This window comes from Abramis brama, assembly GCF_963993115.1.
Source record: "Abramis brama genome assembly, chromosome: 20".
Lineage (NCBI taxonomy): Eukaryota > Metazoa > Chordata > Actinopteri > Cypriniformes > Leuciscidae > Abramis > Abramis brama.
The window spans coordinates 1396160-1415804 of record NC_139982.1 but is presented as its reverse complement, the minus strand read 5'-3'; the positions used below and the strand labels follow the sequence as shown (position 1 = coordinate 1415804).

The 19645-nt window shown below is 42.9% G+C and overlaps 1 protein-coding gene and 1 long non-coding RNA gene across 2 annotated transcripts in view; both read left to right on the top strand.

The window, feature by feature from the left end:
- Window positions 1-12632, top strand: part of zfc3h1 (zinc finger C3H1-type containing) — a 40800-nt gene extending 28168 nt beyond the window's left edge. The window contains exons 23-35 of the mRNA XM_084094930.1: window positions 356-577; window positions 835-1057; window positions 3824-3929; window positions 3997-4195; window positions 4279-4373; window positions 5369-5464; window positions 6405-6509; window positions 8212-8374; window positions 8496-8596; window positions 8915-9016; window positions 11331-11370; window positions 11581-11643; window positions 11762-12632. Of these exons, the coding sequence (XP_083951056.1) occupies window positions 356-577; window positions 835-1057; window positions 3824-3929; window positions 3997-4195; window positions 4279-4373; window positions 5369-5464; window positions 6405-6509; window positions 8212-8374; window positions 8496-8596; window positions 8915-9016; window positions 11331-11370; window positions 11581-11643; window positions 11762-11887 (1641 nt within the window). The 3' untranslated portion in view covers window positions 11888-12632. The remainder of the gene's footprint in view (window positions 1-355; window positions 578-834; window positions 1058-3823; window positions 3930-3996; window positions 4196-4278; window positions 4374-5368; window positions 5465-6404; window positions 6510-8211; window positions 8375-8495; window positions 8597-8914; window positions 9017-11330; window positions 11371-11580; window positions 11644-11761) is intronic.
- On the top strand, window positions 1538-2582 carry LOC311070853. The gene is made up of 3 exons (XR_014603724.1): window positions 1538-1837; window positions 1942-2041; window positions 2096-2582. It is a non-coding gene; the product is annotated as an uncharacterized lncRNA (long non-coding RNA).
- Window positions 12633-19645: the final 7013 nt, after the last annotated feature.

The window sequence follows — 19645 nt, the reverse complement described above, 5'->3', positions numbered from 1 at the left end:
CATATGAACATAGAAGTTTCTTGTTTTACCAGTTTTCATAACAGTTTTCTGTTCATTTATATGATAAATAGCCGATAATAAATCAGGTCAAATAAACCAAGTGTATGACACACACGTCGACATCCTCTTGATTTGTGCTTATAGCTGAAAGTACAGTAATTCTGATGAAATGTAAAAATACATATCAAATGACAACAATCATAATTTTGAGCAAAATAATTATGATTATAAAATTGACCATTGTGCAACATGACGGAAAGTTTTAATTGCTGAAAACTGCATTAAAATTCCCAGACATTTAGTTGACTGAAACATGCCTAGACTGACGAGATCTGTGGTTGTGTGTGTGATCCAGTACATGAGCGTGGAGAGCGCCTTCGAGGGCAAGGACTACGTGTGCGGGCGTCTGATCGCGCACCTGCTGGAGGCGTCACATGACCTCGGGCCAGATGCGCTGCGGGCGTCACATGACCTCAGTCCAGATGTGCGCTCCTTCCAGCTGCTGGAGTCGCTGCTGTTCAGGGTCCAGCTCAGTGTGTTCAGCGGCCGGCACACCAGCGCGCGAAACACACTCAAGGTCTCGCTTGCAGACTCACACTTATTCCAGTCTACTGTTTTAGATTTACACACTGATTTATATCTCATCCAGTGTTATTGATAACTCTCTAACTCTCTGTACAATAAGCTCTCATTTGTTAACATCAGTTAGTGTGTTAACTAACAGTGAACAATATATTTGTACAACCTTTATTGGTGGAAGCGGGTTCTGATCATAGACGTACTCTAGCAGTCTCAGGCCATTGTTTGTAAAGGAGGTTGTGTGTGTGTCTGTAGAGTGCGCTGGACTCGAGCGTGTCGGGTCACCTGACCGTGGCGGACCGCTGTCTGGCCTGGCTCTCCTACATCCACCTGGTGGAGTTCGGGCGTCTCCCGCCCTCGCTGTATGACCCGGCCAGCTCCTGCCCGTCCAGGATGGTGTGCACAGACGCCTTCCTCATCCCCTGGAGCCCGGCCCGGGATGGCCACACACCTGACGCCATCATCAGCCTGTTCACAGGTGACCCTGCCCACATCACACACACCTGACGCCATCATCAGCCTGTTCACAGGTGACCCTGCCCACATCACACACACCTGACGCCATCATCAGCCTGTTCACAGGTGACCCTGCCCACATCACACACACCTGACGCCATCATCAGCCTGTTCACAGATGACCCTGCCCACATCACACACACCTGACGCCATCATCAGCCTGTTCACAGGTGACCCTGCCCACATCACACACACCTGACGCCATCATCAGCCTGTTCACAGGTGACCCTGCCCACATCACACACACCTGACGCCATCATCAGCCTGTTCACAGGTGACCCTGCCCACATCACACACACCTGACGCCATCATCAGCCTGTTCACAGGTGACCCTGCCCACATCACACACACCTGACGCCATCATCAGCCTGTTCACAGGTGACCCTGCCCACATCACACACACCTGACGCCATCATCAGCCTGTTCACAGATGACCCTGCCCACATCACACACACCTGACGCCATCATCAGCCTGTTCACAGGTGACCCTGCCCACATCACACACACCTGACGCCATCATCAGCCTGTTCACAGGTGACCCTGCCCACATCACACACACCTGACGCCATCATCAGCCTGTTCACAGGTGACCCTGCCCACATCACACACACCTGACGCCATCATCAGCCTGTTCACAGGTGACCCTGCCCACATCACACACACCTGACGCCATCATCAGCCTGTTCACAGGTGACCCTGCCCACATCACACACACCTGACGCCATCATCAGCCTGTTCACAGGTGACCCCCTGCCCACATCACACACACCTGACGCCATCATCAGCCTGTTCACAGGTGACCCTGCCCACATCACACACCTGACACCATCATCAGCCTGTTCACAGATGACCTTGCCCACATCACACCTGACACCATCATCAGCCTGTTCACAGGTGACCTTGCCCACATCACACACACCTGACGCCATCATCAGCCTGTTCACAGGTGACCCCCTGCCCACATCACACACACCTGACGCCATCATCAGCCTGTTCACAGGTGACCCTGCCCACATCACACACCTGACACCATCATCAGCCTGTTCACAGATGACCTTGCCCACATCACACCTGACACCATCATCAGCCTGTTCACAGGTGACCTTGCCCACATCACACACACCTGACACCATCATCAGCCTGTTCACATCACACACCATAATCCAGTGCATGTGAACTGCTTGACCTCATGTCAGTTTCTCATTGATCATAAGATCATTGACGTGATCTGTTATAATATATATTGGCTTCCAAATATACAGAATTATCGGTATCGGCCAATATAGCAGTTATCGGCTTCCAAATATACAGAATTATCGGTATCGGCCAATATAGCAGTTATCGGCTTCCAAATGTACAGAATTATCGGTATCGGCCAATATAGCAGTTATCGGCTTCCAAATGTACAGAATTATCGGTATCGGCCAATATATCAGTTATCGGCTTCCAAATGTACAGAATTATCGGTATCGGCCAATATATCAGTTATCGGCTTACAGAATTATCGGTATCGGTCAATATATCAGTTATCAGCTTCCAAATATACAGAATTATCGGTATCGGCCAATATAGCAGTTATCGGCTTCCAAATATACAGAATTATCGGTATCGGCCAATATCGGTATCGGCCAATATAGCAGTTATCGGCTTCCAAATATACAGAATTATCGGTATCGGCCAATATAGCAGTTATCGGCTTCCAAATATACAGAATTATCGGTATCGGCCAATATAGCAGTTATCGGCTTCCAAATATACAGAATTATCGGTATCGGCCAATATCGGTATCGGCCAATATAGCAGTTATCGGCTTCCAAATATACAGAATTATCGGTATCGGCCAATATAGCAGTTATCGGCTTCCAAATATACAGAATTATCTGTATCGGCCAATATAGCAGTTATCGGCTTACAGAATTATCGATATCGGTCAATATATCAGTTATCAGCTTCCAAATATACAGAATTATCGGTATCGGCCAATATATCAGTTATCGGCTTACAGAATTATCTGTATCGGCCAATATAGCAGTTATCGGCTTACAGAATTATCGATATCGGTCAATATATCAGTTATCAGCTTCCAAATATACAGAATTATCGGTATCGGCCAATATAGCAGTTATCGGCTTCCAAATATACAGAATTATCGGTATCGGCCAATATAGCAGTTATCGGCTTCCAAATATACAGAATTATCGTTATCGGCCAATATATCAGTTATCGGCTTCCAAATATACAGAATTATCGGTATCGGCCAATATCAGTATCGGCCAATATAGCAGTTATCGGCTTCCAAATATACAGAATTATCGGTATCGGCCAATATAGCAGTTATCGGCTTACAGAATTATCGGTATCGGTCAATATATCAGTTATCAGCTTCCAAATATACAGAATTATCGGTATCGGCCAATATAGCAGTTATCGGCTTCCAAATATACAGAATTATCGGTATCGGCCAATATATCAGTTATCAGCTTCCAAATATACAGAATTATCGGTATCGGCCAATATCGGTATTGGCCAATATAGCAGTTATCGGCTTCCAAATATACAGAATTATCGGTATCGGCCAATATAGCAGTTATCGGCTTCCAAATATACAGAATTATCGGTATTGGCCAATATAGCAGTTGTCGGCTTCCAAATATACAGAATTATCAGTATCGGCCAATATATCAATTGTCGGCTTCAAATATATAATCTGTGTGTGTGTGTCCTGTAGATGCTGTGAGTCACTGCACAGATGAGCGCTTGTCCTCCAGTGAGCAGATTCAGGCCTGTTTCCCCCTTCACTCAAACCTCATTCACCTGTACCGGCGGCTGGACAGGTACAGCACTGCTCCCATCACGAGGCTTCTGAAGTCTGTGCTGTCACTAACAGTGCCATGCTTTCAGGTGTGCGGAGGCGGTGTCTCTGTGTGAGCGCCTGCTGGTGGAGTGCCCGCTCTACTGCCCCCTGCTGGAGCTCACCGGTGACCTGCTGGTGTGCTCGGGACACGCAGAGAGAGCCGAGGCCCTGTGGACACGCGCTCATCAGGACCGGTCCGGCAGCGCTCGTGTATTCCTCCAGCTCAGCCGGTGTCTGCACTCTCAGGTGAGACGACAGACTCTGATCAAAGCTGAAACACAGTGCAGGTGTCCTGATGCTCATCTCTGTGAGTTTGTGTGTGTGTGCAGGGGAAATGCAGTGTTCTGGAAGAGCTCTTTGACAAGTTCATGCGCTCTTTCTGTGAATCTGTGCCAGATCAGCTGAAGCCTCTAGATGTGCTACGGTAATGTCCTCACCGACACCACAGTCTGCAATGTGTGCTAGCATGAGCAGGGTTCCCTCTGTCACAGGATTATCCACGTCTGGGACAGGCAGCAGATCCTTCTAGTTGTTCTCCAGGGCTCGACAGTAAGGCCTGTCCGATGTCCCGGGGCCGTATGAAGGACACTCGGGCCAGTGCTGCATTATTACAAAAGATTATCATTTTAAACACTCGAGAGATTTTAAACCATTCAGGCATAAGAGAAAATGCCACACGAGTACCACATTTATAAGTAAATGATTTTTAAAAATGCTTATCCCGTAGTCACAAGTAGGATTGGGAATCGAAAATCAATTCCAATTCTGGGATCGGATACTTGAGGTCAGGAATCAGATACTTGTTATAAAATTAAAATTTCAATTCCTCTTATCGATTCCTTTGTGAGCATTTCAATACGACTTTAAACCATTCAAGTTGATTCCAGTTTCTGTTTGAATACCTGAAAATCTTAAAACACTGTTTATTTCAATCTCATAATGTTTTCAGTTTTATCTATTTGTTGCGATTGCTAATTTTTTATTTCTTCTTTTTAAATTAGTATTTGCTTGTCTTTAATAATGCTTGAAATTTATATTAGTTAGGCTAGTTGTTCTTCTATGGTGTTTTTAAACCACAGGCAAACGCTCCTGTAAGCGTTCTTTACCCTGTTGATTTCTGTTCATGATAATCAGCTACAAGTGTTTTGTAAAAAGACTGAATGAATATCTAAATTATTACCTTAATTTTTACCTTATTGGAATCAAAATTAAGAATCGATAAGCAGAATCAGAATCGCTAAAATTCTAACGATAACCAACCCTAGTGACAAGTGACTGGAGAAACCATATGGAAATTCAGAAGAAATGTTTCAAATGTGGTTTTGTTGTTTTCTCTGACAGGTGATGCCATGTTTCCTGTGTCTTACTGCCTTTTCTATGCGCAGTATTTGTTTCAAGATCTGATGTTTGTGATTTCAGCCATGTTCTTGGTGTTGAAACTCAAGACTTGCTGAAAGCTCCAACCCTCAGAGATGATGTTGAGCATGAGATGGAGTACCTGCACCTCCTTCACTGGTGCGTCCCGCTGCTGCTCGCCTCGCTCTGCTCTCCACACACTTCCCTTCTCTCCACACACACACATCGCTCTGATCTCCACACGCTTCCCATCTCTCCACACACTCGCCTAGCTCTTCTCTCCACACACTTCCCTTCTCTCCACACACTCGCCTAGCTCTTCTCTCCACACACTTCCCTTCTCTCCACACACACACACCTCGCTCTGCTCTCCACACACTTCCCTTCTCTCCACACACACACCTCGCTCTGCTCTCCACACACTTCCCATCTCTCCACACACTCGCCTCGCTCTGATCTCCACACACTTCCCTTCTCTCCACACACACACCTCGCTCTGCTCTCCACACACTTCCCATCTCTCCACACACTCGCCTCGCTCTGATCTCCACACACTTCCCTTCTCTCCACACACACACCTCGCTCTGATCTCCACACACTAACCCATCTCTCCACACACTCGCCTCACTCTGATCTCCACACATTCGCCTCGCTCTGCTCTCCACACACTTACCTTCTCTCCACACACACACCTCGCTCTGCTCTCCACACGCTTCCCTTCTCTCCACACACACACCTCGCTCTGATCTCCACACGCTTCCCTTCTCTCCACACACACACCTCGCTCTGCTCTCCACACGCTTCCCTTCTCTCCACACACACACCTCGCTCTGATCTCCACACACTAACCCATCTCTCCACACACTCGCCTCACTCTGATCTCCACACACTCGCCTCGCTCTGCTCTCCACACACTTCCCTTCTCTCCACACTCGCCTCACTCTGCTCTCCACACACTCGCCTCACTCTGCTCTCCACACACTTCCCCTCTCTCCACACACCTCGCTCTGATCTCCACACACTTCCCCTCTCTCCACACGCCTCGCTCTGCTCTCCCCACACACTTACCCTTCTCACCCCGACTCTTGCGTTTCCACAGCTTCTGGCAGTCTACCTTTGGCAGTGCGAGAGAGGCCATTGATGCGTTCGAGAAGGCTTTGGGAACCATTACAAAGTTGGAGTTAATTCACACACTCTGGTTAGAGTAAGTAAACTATATAGTTTGATAAACCTTATTCATGATTGGTTGACTGCCAAATTAAAATATTAAACAGAGCGATAAAATACCGTTATTAATGGGTTAATGGTCATTTCAAATAAGCATTTCTGTTCATAACGATTAAACTTGATTTCTTATTCAATTTTGTTTGTTCCTGTTAATTTATTTCGAGCCCTTCTTAGCAGTATTGGCCAAATTTCCATGTCTATTATCAGCTACCAAATATACAGAATTATCGGTATCGGACAATATATCAGTTATCGGCTTCCAAATATACAGAATTATCAATATCGGACAATATATCAGTTATCGGCTTCCAAATATAAAGAATTATTGGTATCGGCCAATATATCAGTTATCGGCTTCCAAATTTAAAGAATTATCGGTATCGGCCAATATATCAGTTATCGGCTTCCAAATATAAAGAATTATCGGTATCGGCCAATATATCAGTTATCGGCTTCCAAATATAAAGAATTATTGGTATCGGCCAATATATCAGTTATTGGCTTCCAAATATAAAGAATTATCGGTATCGGCCAATATAGCAGTTATCGGCTTCCAAATATAAAGAATTATCAATATCGGACAATATAGCAGTTATCGGCTTCCAAATATAAAGAATTATCAATATCGGACAATATAGCAGTTATCGGCTTCCAAATATACAGAATTATCAATATCGGACAATATATCAGTTATCGGCTTCCAAATATAAAGAATTATTGGTATCGGCCAATATATCAGTTATCGGCTTCCAAATTGAAAGAATTATCGGTATCGGCCAATATATCAGTTATCGGCTTCCAAATATAAAGAATTATTGGTATCGGCCAATATATCAGTTATCGGCTTCCAAATATAAAGAATTATCGGTATCGGCCAATATATCAGTTATCGGCTTCCAAATATAAAGAATTATCGGTATCGGCCAATATATCAGTTATCGGCTTCCAAATATACAGAATTATCGGTATCGGCCAATATATCCGTTATCGGCTTCCAAATATACAGAATTATCGGTATCGGCCAATATCGGTATTGGCCAATATAGCAGTTATCGGCTTCCAAATATACAGAATTATCAATATCGGACAATATATCAGTTATCGGCTTCCAAATATAAAGAATTATTGGTATCGGCCAATATATCAGTTATCGGCTTCCAAATTGAAAGAATTATCGGTATCGGCCAATATATCAGTTATCGGCTTCCAAATATAAAGAATTATTGGTATCGGCCAATATATCAGTTATCGGCTTCCAAATATAAAGAATTATCGGTATCGGCCAATATATCAGTTATCGGCTTCCAAATATAAAGAATTATCGGTATCGGCCAATATATCAGTTATCGGCTTCCAAATATACAGAATTATCGGTATCGGCCAATATATCCGTTATCGGCTTCCAAATATACAGAATTATCGGTATCGGCCAATATCGGTATTGGCCAATATAGCAGTTATCGGCTTCCAAATATACAGAATTATCAATATCGGCCAATATATCAGTTATCGGCTTCCAAATATACAGAATTATCGGTTATCTGTTTCAGCCAAAGTGTCCATATCGATGCATCCCCTCATGAAACCCTTTTCAGAGAGTTGTTTCTCAGCACAGAGAGTTGTTTCTCAGTGCAGCCAGTGGTGTGTTCCCTCTGGTAACGCCGGTCCTCTCTCCTCAGCTATCTGTCCTCCAGCTGTAAGATGCTGGCTGAGCAGCCGAGTGTCCGGGAGCTGAAGTCGTTCACGGGTCTGGTGCACCGCTGTCTGGAGACTGTGCCCACCAGACTCACCCTGCCCTTCAGCTCCTCGCAGTACTGGAGCAGCTTCAGCTTCCACAACCAGGTACGCCATGGGAAGCTTCACACCAGTCAATGCCAAGCCTCTTAAGGGTGCAAATGGTTTTCTTTGCTGTCGGACAGGGTAGATGGTAGTGTGTTTGTATTTTGTGCTGTGTGCATTGCAGGTCATATCCTTCTGTTTGGGATGTTTCCCTCAATCCCAACATTCCCTTCTCCTGGAAAGATTTCAGCATATCATGCCAACCAATACTGAACTGGCCATAAGGTAATCAGACGACTTGCTTGGATTTATTCTGATGGTTTCTGACCTGAAGCTTGTGAGAAGTTCCAGTATTTCCCATTATGTACGCGTGTATCTTTTCCTCAGATACCATTACTTGTTTTAGTTTTAGTCATCTGTATGGTGTAAATATGTCTACGGTTAGGGTTACTCTAACCCTTCACTGAAGTTTAAACTCTGTCTTCTCTGTGATAGGGAACTGTTTTATTCTTTAACTTAGCCAATAGGCGTCACTGGATACAAGCCACAGCTTCTGAAGGCACTTTAATGTCCTGGAGTTTAGTGTTAATTGTCCTTGTGTAGGTTGCTGCAGCAGGAATGGCAGGATGGCAATGTTGAACATTTTAAATTGCAAAGCAGAATGTTGTGCAGTAGCGTCCCAACCTGTCTGGCCTTCTGGAAAATGTAAGTTCACAAGCTAATACATCTAGCTAAAATGCTTCTGTGTGTCCTAATGAGATGATGTTCTAAAGTGTTCGGTGTAGCTCTCCACCTCTTTAGCGTAGCTTGTTTTGATAAAGACAAGTCATTTGTCAAATTTTCAATCAAATTGAGACTTTCCCTCCACCTTATATATTCCATATGTACAGGTAAAGACCCATGAGGTCACATGACATGAATTCTCCTTAAGACACACCCCTGTTCCTGCGAGTGTAAGCGTTCACACGTGGCTGGCTCCCTGATAGCATACGATTGGTGGTTTGAATCGCACCCTCGCCATTAGCTTGGTCTTCGCTGTGTCTTGCATAGCTTGACAGGTTCACAAGCCTCAGCTGAGTTGACCTAGCGAGGTTATTAGCGGAGCCGCCAGTGCTCTGATATCCCAATGCCTGAGAATCCTGGCTCCTGGTTTAATGATTAGACAGAGGCTCATAACTAATTAAAAGATCTGAACTGTTGTTTAAAAGTCCCCCTGTAGTCAATAATTGTATCCTTTAAAACTCATCTTTGATCATCAAAATGACAATTTAAAGTTTTTTCCTTGAAAAATAATTCTTCATGTCTTAAAATATCTTGAATGCAACTCGACACCCTTGCCTCATTTAGTCTGCGCAGTTCTGTGAATATGCAAATGAGCCCTGCCTCCACTCACTCAGCTCAGAGATCCACTGGTTGACGATCACACGTTGATCTGTGACGTCAGAAACACCAGCGATTTCAAAGCGTGTTTTTGAGACTGTCTTTGGTTCACTGCAGTTTTAAGGAGAAAATACTAATTTACACATGGTTTGTCTTAAAGCATATTAAAAACTAGCCTGGTTCTACCAGACTCTCGTACATTTCATTTGTACAGAGAGTCTGGCCTCTCTCCATTGAGAAACGTTTACTTCCTTGAAGGCGGGTTCTCTGTTAAAGTTCAAAACTATTGGATCTGCCCAGAGTCACTCAGGATCTGCCATAGCCAATCGCTAACGTGTGGTCGTCCGAATGATCAGAGGATTATGTTTAGAATAAGATGTCTATCTTTTATAAAGTTTATAAAGCGGACGAGAATACTTTTTGTGCGCAAAAACAAACAAAAATAACGACTTTATTCCACTATTCATTTCCTTCTCTCTGTTCCTCGAGTCTTGATAGAGCAGCGCGTCTGTGTTGTACGTCACATGTAGGCTCACTATTGGCCGACGCTAGTCATGTGTGTGACATCACACGTCAACATCAACGTCATCGTTCTCAGCCACTCCCTCTGTTCGCTGATTGGTCCTACAAAAAATTGATTTCTGGAAACCTAAGAATATACAGCAGTCCCAGACGTAGTACTGAAGGAAAATGAAATTGAGCGGAAGTGCGTAGGAGGGCGCAGCCAGGCTAAGTAAAAACACCACATAGAGAGTGAATTCGCGTTTTCGTTCAGCCTATCTGCCATCTTTTTATGCATCGGTCTGAACAGACATTGTCATGCAGAAATCGGACAGGATTTCCGTGCCGAACATTGGTGTTGGTATGAACAGGCCTTTGATAACCCTGAGGTTCTGAACCTGTACTGGTTTGGGATGGCTCCCTTTAGTCAGCGGAGGACTAGATCACACTTTCACATCTCTCTCCTCCTCTCCTGGTTCTGACTGGAATCCCGTGATATGCAGAAGCAATGCTGCATGATTTAAGTTTCACACATGGATGGGGTTTGACCGTTTTCAGGGTTCCCCATCCCCCAAATCCCAGTTTACCCCTGCCTACACCCATTACTGGAGATCAGGGGGCTGGAACACACACCCTCACCCCTGAGACGCAAGACGTCGACCGTCTGAAGGCAGCGAGGGCTAGCCGTAACCTCAGCGACTGGCTGGCGTCTTTCACACTCGTGCTGTTGAGTTGTGGGGTGTCTGAGGGAGATCTGCATGCCACTGGTCTGCCACTTCACCAGGGTCTCGCTTTAACTGGGAGTCTCAGAGGCTGGGTGTTGATCTGATGAGACCAGCGAGATGCTAATGAACATTCCCCTCAGTAATGCAGTGGAGTGGAGTCAGCGAGAGGGGCTTGCTGTCTTTACTCGAGAACCCGATTCCCAGTCCTGTGCGAGATCAGTCTCGGGGTCGTAGGGTCATGGGGTCGTAGGGTGTTCCTGTACATATGGAGTGTGTAACGCTGGACGAGTCTCTAGTGTTGAGTTCTGCTTGAGCTGACCCAGGGTCAGACACTTCTGCATGAGTGACATGTGCTGACTGGACAGAGCTGAGGTGTAGTGTTTGACGTCCTCTGTCGATATATTTCTTGCCAGAGCTATTGCGGTTGAGAAGGAGCAAAGGCAACGAGCAGAGGTGAGTGAGAGGTCAGAGGTCAGGTCATTCCTCACACAGTGACCGATGTCTGTGGCGCTTTGATCAATCTATTGTTCTTTCTGCAGGGTATGCTCAGTGCACGAATATATGTAAGAGTTTAAAGGCATACCTGTGACAGACAAGCGGAGTGTGTGCATGTGTGTGTGTTGTGAACTGACTGTGTTTGTGCTGTGATCGGCACGTTTGCAGGTCCGACGGCTCTATCAGCAGGCGCTCCAGAAACTGCCCCTGTGTGCTGCTCTCTGGAAAGATGTAAACACACACTCACTCACACACACACTCACACACCTGTGTTTCTGTGACGCGTCCCTCACCCCTCTCTCTCTCTCTCTCTCTCTCTCTCTCTCTCTCTCTCTCTCTCTCTCTGCAGTGTTTGCTCTTCGAGGCGGCAGAAGGAGGTAAAACTGACACACTGAAAAAAATAATTGACAAGTGCCAAGAGGTGGGAGTGAGTCTAAGTGAGCCGCTAGGGTTAGAGCCGAGCCACAGCGAGTGACACCAACACCCCACACACACACGCACACACACACACTCAGACTCACACTCAGTGTTACGAGCAGAGTCAGTCGACACACTGTGAGCTGCCAATAATCCAGTATTTGGGCCTCTTTTGACATCACGGACGTAAGTATAACTTTGTTGACGATGTTCCATTTGTACACTAACACTTTTAATTTGACTTTTATTTTTCTTTAACGTTGCGTCATAGTTGTTGACGGACTGACTGTGTTTAAGGGGGCTTGCCTCCTTCCTCTCGATATACTTCAGTTTGTTGATTCTCCTCATGGTGTCTCGACCATGTGTGCTGAAGAGTATGAACTCGCTGGAGAGTTTAAGGGCTCCGCAACAAGTGTTTTTTTTTTTCTTTTGTTTTTTGTTGTTGTTTTTCTCCTCCCTCTCCAACCATGGATTAAATGGCTGTTATTGGAAGTGTTGTGTTCGGCTCGCCAGTGTCGGTGTGTTGATGACACTTCTCCACAGACTGCCAAATCTCGCCGACTCTCAGCATGTCTGTAGTCATGGACTGCGCCAAAAGACCTCATCAACTGTTCATGTAATACTGTTACTTCACCAATTAAACAATCCATGTTTGTATGTGTTTGTGCGTGTGTGTGTGTGTATATATGCACACACACACGCACGTTGATTAACGTATTCTGCAGGAATGATAATCTTACACCTGTTTTTTTCTTTCAATTTATAATTGAACAATGTTTCTATTAAATTATTTTGTACAGAAATACAGTGTTGTGTGTTTATTATTGAGCCTTTTCATACAGCCAGCACATTTACATTAACACAATACACGGGTTTTACTGATGTGTGCTTTCAGAGAACATATGGACAGATGACATGTATCCCTTTACGAAAGAGAGAACAATGCATGCACAAGTCACCTTTATTTATATAGCTCTTTATACAATACAGACTGTTTTAAAACAGCTGATAATAGGAAAATGCAACAAAGTTTGTTTCCAGAAGAAAATAGCGTCACTGTCCAGCTTAAAGGGGTGGTATAATGCCCTTTCACAAGATGTAAAATAAGTGTGTGTAAAGTTTTAGCTCAAAATACCCCCCAGATATTTTTATATAGCATGTTAAAATCATCACTATTTGAGGGTGAGCAAAAACGCACCGTTTTGTATTTGTCCCTTTAAATGCAAATGAGCTGCTGCTCCCGGCACAGGGGGCGGAGCTTCAACAGCTTGCACTCACACAGACATGCACTGAAAACAACAAACCGGAGTCAGACAATGATGGAGAGACTCGAGAAGTGACATGTAGACAACGTTTCTGAATGGTTAGTTGATGAATTTATGTAGCTTATGTGTCATTGATTAGCATATTCTGTCTTAATAATCTATAAAGTGTGTTCTGGGGGCGGAGTTTATGTAAATTTTAGGGTTAATGATGTCACTAATGGGAGGAATGTTGTGTAGTCTCTACCGTTTGTTGTAGTCCTTAAAAAACAATTTCTTTAAAAGCAAATATCTCCCTTTGCACATTGTAACTTTGCACCAGCATGCTAATCAAACCCTAATTATTGTATTACACTGAGGTGCATTGCTGACTCAGAAACAGCTGATGTTATTCTCCCAGAGGTCCTCAGATGTGTCCTCAGGGTCTGCAGTGAGTGATGAAGGACGGGACGGTGTGGGATGATGTCCTCACTCCGGATGCTGTCCTTCCAGAAGTCACTTCTGCTCCAGTCTGAGCACTGCTCTGCTTTCTTTACTAATGATTTAAAAATAAGTAAACCATAATAATACACATAATTTGTTGCTTATAGAATTAAAATATATACAGGCACATCATGGAAGGTAAAGCACATATCCATCAAAAATATTGCACAGAATGTGTGTATAGTGTGTACCACTGCAAAAACATTATTACATCTAATGATGTGAGAGCATATCTGTGAGCAGAGGTGAGACTTGCTGTCGGTCTCGCTGCAGGGAATAGAGTTTCCTATCCGAGGATGAGATGCTCTACACCCGAGCGAGAGTCCAGAGGAAAGAGTCATGAGGACAGAGATGTTTCAGAAGAACAGTCTCAGAACAATAGCGTTATGTAATCTGCAAGTGTTTTGGGTTGGATATCGTTCATTGGCCGCTTCAGAACACATACGTTACGCAGTGCACTGACTGGCCAACAAACCTGTTCCTGTAGCAGTGGCGTAAAGTACTGGAGGAAATGTAATTAGTTACTGTATTTAAGTATCTTTTTGGCTACTTGAGTATAAAATATATTAGCATCTTTTACTCTCTACTTGACTACATTTTTGAAGAAGTAAATGTACTTTTTACTCCAATACATTTGTGAAGAGTAGTGCAATTACACATTACATTCTGCACAGCACCTCACTTTCCTGCAGCAGTTTATCACTGCTATAAAGAAGCGGTGTCGCCATCTACAGGGCAGTGGAGGAACTATATCTGTGCTTCGCCTTTACTCACACACACCTGTCCACAAGGCTACTTCACATGCAGGAGAGCGCATTACCAGGTAGATGTGAATCACAGGTGTTTGATTTAGGAGATGAGGTCATGATGAGGTCATAATGAGGTCATAATGAGGCCGAAACCAGCACATCCAGTGCAAGTAGACTTTGATTATTCATTTGTACTTAACATTATTTTATTTATCCACTATATTGATGAGAGCTTTTTGAAGGATATTGGTTTACTTATGGCCTTTTTGTGCACTTGAGCTGAACTGAGACTCGAGAGTTTGTAGACGTTTAAGAGGCTGTTGTGCTGAACTTTATTTATTGCAATATTCAGGTGTTCAGTTTTATTTAGATTTTATAAAATAAACATGATTTCTCATATTACAAATCAATGTTCTTATTTTCACTGGCATGTCTCTTAGGTGTCGAGGACTAGTTCGTATATGAGCCTATGTTCAGTATGAGTAAAATACTTAAGGACTGTTCAAATCAGATTCTCTAAGACTCGAGTCGTATTGGAATTGGTGACTTGTAACTTGTAATGGAGTCATTTTTACAGTAAGGTATCAGTACTTTTACTCCAGCATGGTGTTCAGGCACTCTTTACACCTCTGTCCTGTAGATATGTCGTGTCTTGAACGTCTCTATGCTGTCTGGCTGAGGTACTCTGGGTCTTGTCTACACCGCTGTGTGTGTGCAGGAGGTTACGCTCCATGTCTTCCTGTGGCGGGTGGAGCTTCCTCTACGGTGGAGGAGTTTAAAAGGTTAATCACACTAGACTTCACATCTCCTGCCTTTCAGGATCATCTCTGCCTTATTTAGCAAAAGCATGAGAACTGTGTGATGTTTGTAAGTAGGACATGTTCCTGAATCCTGGGACAACATTCCTATCAACCAATCATATATTAGAGTTCTGTTTGTAGGGTTACCTAGTCTCCTCAAACCATAATTTCCATCAGATTTTAGGGGCAGGTAATGGTTAGGGGTTATTACTCATTACAACATGCAATATGTAATCAGATTACTTTTTAATGTAACATGTATCTCATACCAAGTAGCATGCAATACATAATCAGATTACTTTATGATGTTACTCAACTCAACTCAACTTTATTTATAAAGCACTTTCAACACCACAAGTGGAACCAAAGTGCTGTACATATGGAAGTAAAATAATGTCAAATGTTTTTGAAATAAAAAGCCTTTTGAATTGCACTACTTGAAAAAAAAAAAAAAAAAAAAGGCATTGCATTAACCATGCTTGCATTTTAATGCATTGTATTTTTAGGACTTGCATTTTTATGGGCTGAAATTCAACATGGTTGAATATTTAAGCTGTGAAAATTTCAATTAAAAACACAATCACCTTTTCATTATTAAAAATTCAATAATCCATATTCACCTTTCATATTTCACTTCCAAAATATTCAAACTGTTTAAAAATACAACCAATAATATTCAACAGGCAATTTTCGGTCCATTTTATTTCGCTTTGCAAAATTCGCTTCCACAAATTCAGTGGTTCAAATTCGACAGTAAATTCAACATTGACGTCCAGGAACTGCAGGAAAAGCAATAGATTACCGAGCATACTCTCCATCTGCTGTTAGTCGACCTCACCATCAGATGGTGCAAAAGCGCTTGTTGTTGACGAAGACATTCATTCATTCATTCATAAAATGGAAATGATTGTCTGTGTCAGTATGTGCGGAAAAGATGATAAACACACAAAAGCTGTGTAATCGGTTTCCCTCAATACCTCATACTCAAGGATTCCCCTTCCGTCGGGACAAAACGCTTAACGTAGCTTAATGTACTAATACAGTGATATGAAAGATCAATCTTGCACCTTATTGGGGAAGTAGGCTGTAGGCTACTATATAGGCTACAGGCAAGCATGGACTCAGAATATGAACTTGACGCGCAAAGTTTCATGCTGAGCGTTTCGTGATATACTAGCGATATACATATAAGCCTACTGGTACACATATACTGATATACTATATATACTGTAGTATGCCTACGTGTATTGCATTAGCTTAAACTGTCATAGCACTTGCATATTGTTGTCCTATTGTTAATTTAACTGTAAATCACTTTGGATAAAAGCGTCTGCTAAATGACTAAATGTAAAATTGGCTTGACGTTGGACATTCGCACATTTAGGGACCGTCTCTAAAGTTGCATACAACATTGACATACATGTTTCTAACTTCAATAGCAAACTTAAATTTATTTGAATAAATATCAAAAATCCAAAGGGTGCGCATTATGCCTGACACTACATGAACACTTTACAGTTGGTTTTATGACTGTAAGTCGTTCTATTCAAATGCTATCGGAGTTAGAAACGTGTATACAAAAGTCGTATACACTTTAGAGACGGTCCCTAAATGTGCGAATGTCCAACATCAAGCCATCTTTATGCCAGTCTATCACTGGGAGCGCGTTAAAGCTTTGCGCGTTATTCTGAGTCCATCTGCTTGCCTGCGAGTTTGGTCTTTTACATCACTGTAGTCCATTAATCTACGTTAAGCGTTGTATATGTCCAGAAGTATTGAGGGAAACCCTAATAGCCTGCATGCAGCACATCGCCACAATATAAAGTTAAGGCAACTAAACAACCAAGAGAAATATATGTCAACCTCAAAAATGTAACATTGGATCTGTACCGCATCGGGGAATAACATTATAATCTCGTTCACGGTAGAGAAAGATGCATGTAGGCTACACAGGAAAAGTAACCATGAAGACACTGAATTTAACATAAAACAGCCGTCATAATAATCACAAATACACTTACATTGCTGTAAATGAGTTTTATGAAAGAATGAGTTGCTCTAATTTTGCTGGTCTTCGTCAACAACACGCGCTTTTGCACCATCTGATGGTGAGGTTGACTAACAGCAGATGGAGAGTATGCTCGGCAATCTACTGCTTTTCCTGCAGTTCCTGGACGTCAATGTTGAATTTACTGTCGAATTTGAACCACTGAATTTGTGGAAGCGAATTTGCAAAGCGAAATAAAATGGACCGAAAATTGCCTGTTGAATATTATTGGTTGTATTTTTAAACAGTTTGAATATTTTGGAAGTGAAATATGAAAGGTGAATATGGATTATTGAATTTTTAATAATGAAAAGGTGTTTGAAATGTTTTTAATTGAAATATTCACAGCTTAAATATTCAACCATGCTGAATTTCAGCCCATAAAAATGCAAGCCCTAAAAATACAATGCATTAAAATGCAAGCATGGTTAATGCAATGCCTATTTTTTTCAAGTAGTGCAATTCAACAGGCTTTTTATTTCAAAAACATTTGACATTATTTTACTTCCATATGTACAGAAGGTATAAAAGAGAAAATAAAAACAAAGACATAAAAACAATGCAAACATATGACATACACAACTTACAAAGCATTATCAAATGCTAAAGAAAACAAAAAAGTTTTAAGCGCACTCTGAAAAACACCCAATGAAGGACACGTTTTTACAGACAGAGGAAGGTCATCCGGAGCCAGGAGCTGCGACAGAGAACGCCCGATCACCTTTACATTATAAACGGGATCACAGAACCATGAGGAGCAATTGATCATTTGAGCGCAGAGATCTACTGGATTGACAGCGGCTGATTAAATCAGTAACATACTCAGGCGCTATACCATGCAGAGACTTAAAAAACATACAACACTTTGTATTGAATTCTGTATCGTATGGGTAACCAATGTAGTTTAATTAACACTGGAGTAATGTGCTCTCTCTTCTTAGTACCCGTTAAAAGTCTAGCAGCTGAGTTCTGAACGAGTTGCAAACGGGAGAGAGAAGCCTGACTCACACCCAAATACAACACATTACAGTAATCCAAACGGGATGACACAAAGGCATGAACAACCTTCTCCATATCGTCAAAAGAGAGGATAGATTTCAATTTAGATAGCCAACACTTAACTTCTGCCAGACATGCATGAAGAGACTGAATGGCACATTTATGCCCATGCTTCAGTGGTAAATAAATTTAATAATAATAATAATAAATTTTATTTATAAAGCACTTTTCATAAAAGAATCTCAAAGTGCTACAGAGACCATATTAAACTAATTAAAATCAAAAACAAAATAAAATAACTAGTGCTAAAATATAAAGGCTGAAAACTACTAAAATATAGCAGGGCAAAATTAGTAAAGCCTAAGGACAGCTTAAAAACGCCTGCCTGAACAAGAAAGTTTTAAGCTCTTTTTTGAAAGAGTCCACAGACTGGGGTTCTCGCAGATGTTCAGGGAGGGAGTTCCAGATGCGAGGGGCAGCAGTGCAAAAGGCTCGGTCTCCCATGGTGCGAAGTTTTGAGCGTGGCTGATGGAGGCGGTTTGTGCTTTGAGACCGGAGGTTACGGGTGGAAGAGTGAGGGGTAAGGAGATCTTTGAGGTATTGTGGGGCGTTGTTATAGATGCAGAGGTGGGTGATGAGGGCAATCTTGTATTGAATTCTTGAGGTTATGGGAAGCCAGTGAAGATTCTGAAGAATGGGGGTGATGTGTTCATATTTGCGGGTTTTCATAAGAGTTCGGGCAGCACAGTTCTGAATGAATTGAAGTTTCTGAAGATGTTTATTTGGTATACCGATAAGCAGGCTGTTACAGTAATCCAGCCTGGATGAAATTAAGGCGTGGACCAGTTTTTCTGCGTCAGAAAAAGTGAGGAAGGGGCGGAGTTTAGAAATGTTTTTGATATGAAAAAAGCAGGTTTTGCAAAGATGTTTGATATGATTTGCAAAGGTCAGTTGTGGGTCCAGCTTAACACCGAGGTTGGTAACAGTAGTTGACAGGGGGATGTCTTGGCCAGAGAATGAAATAGTGGTTATGGGTGATGACTGGACCTGATGAGGGGTGCCGATTTGGATGGCTTCAGTTTTTGAGCTGTTCAACTGGAGAAAATGATGACTCATCCATGCCCTAACCTCCTCCAGGCAGTTAGAGAGGGCTAGAGATGATGGTGAAGAGGAAGCAGAAGCTGTTGAGGGAGCAGATAATGCTGGAAGGTCCGGGGTGGAGCATAAGTTTGAGTCGGTTCGCAGGTATAACTGAGTGTCATCAGCATAGCAGTGAAAGGAGATGCCATGACGGCTGATGACACGACCCAGTGGCAACATATATAAAATGAAAAGTAGGGGCCCTAGTATAGATCCTTGGGGGACACCACAAGTGACAGGAGCTGTACGGGACCAAGCAGATCCCAGGTTGACGTACTCTGTCCTGTCAGTGAGATAAGAGGTGAACCAGTCCAGTGTGGAGTGACAGAGTCCAAT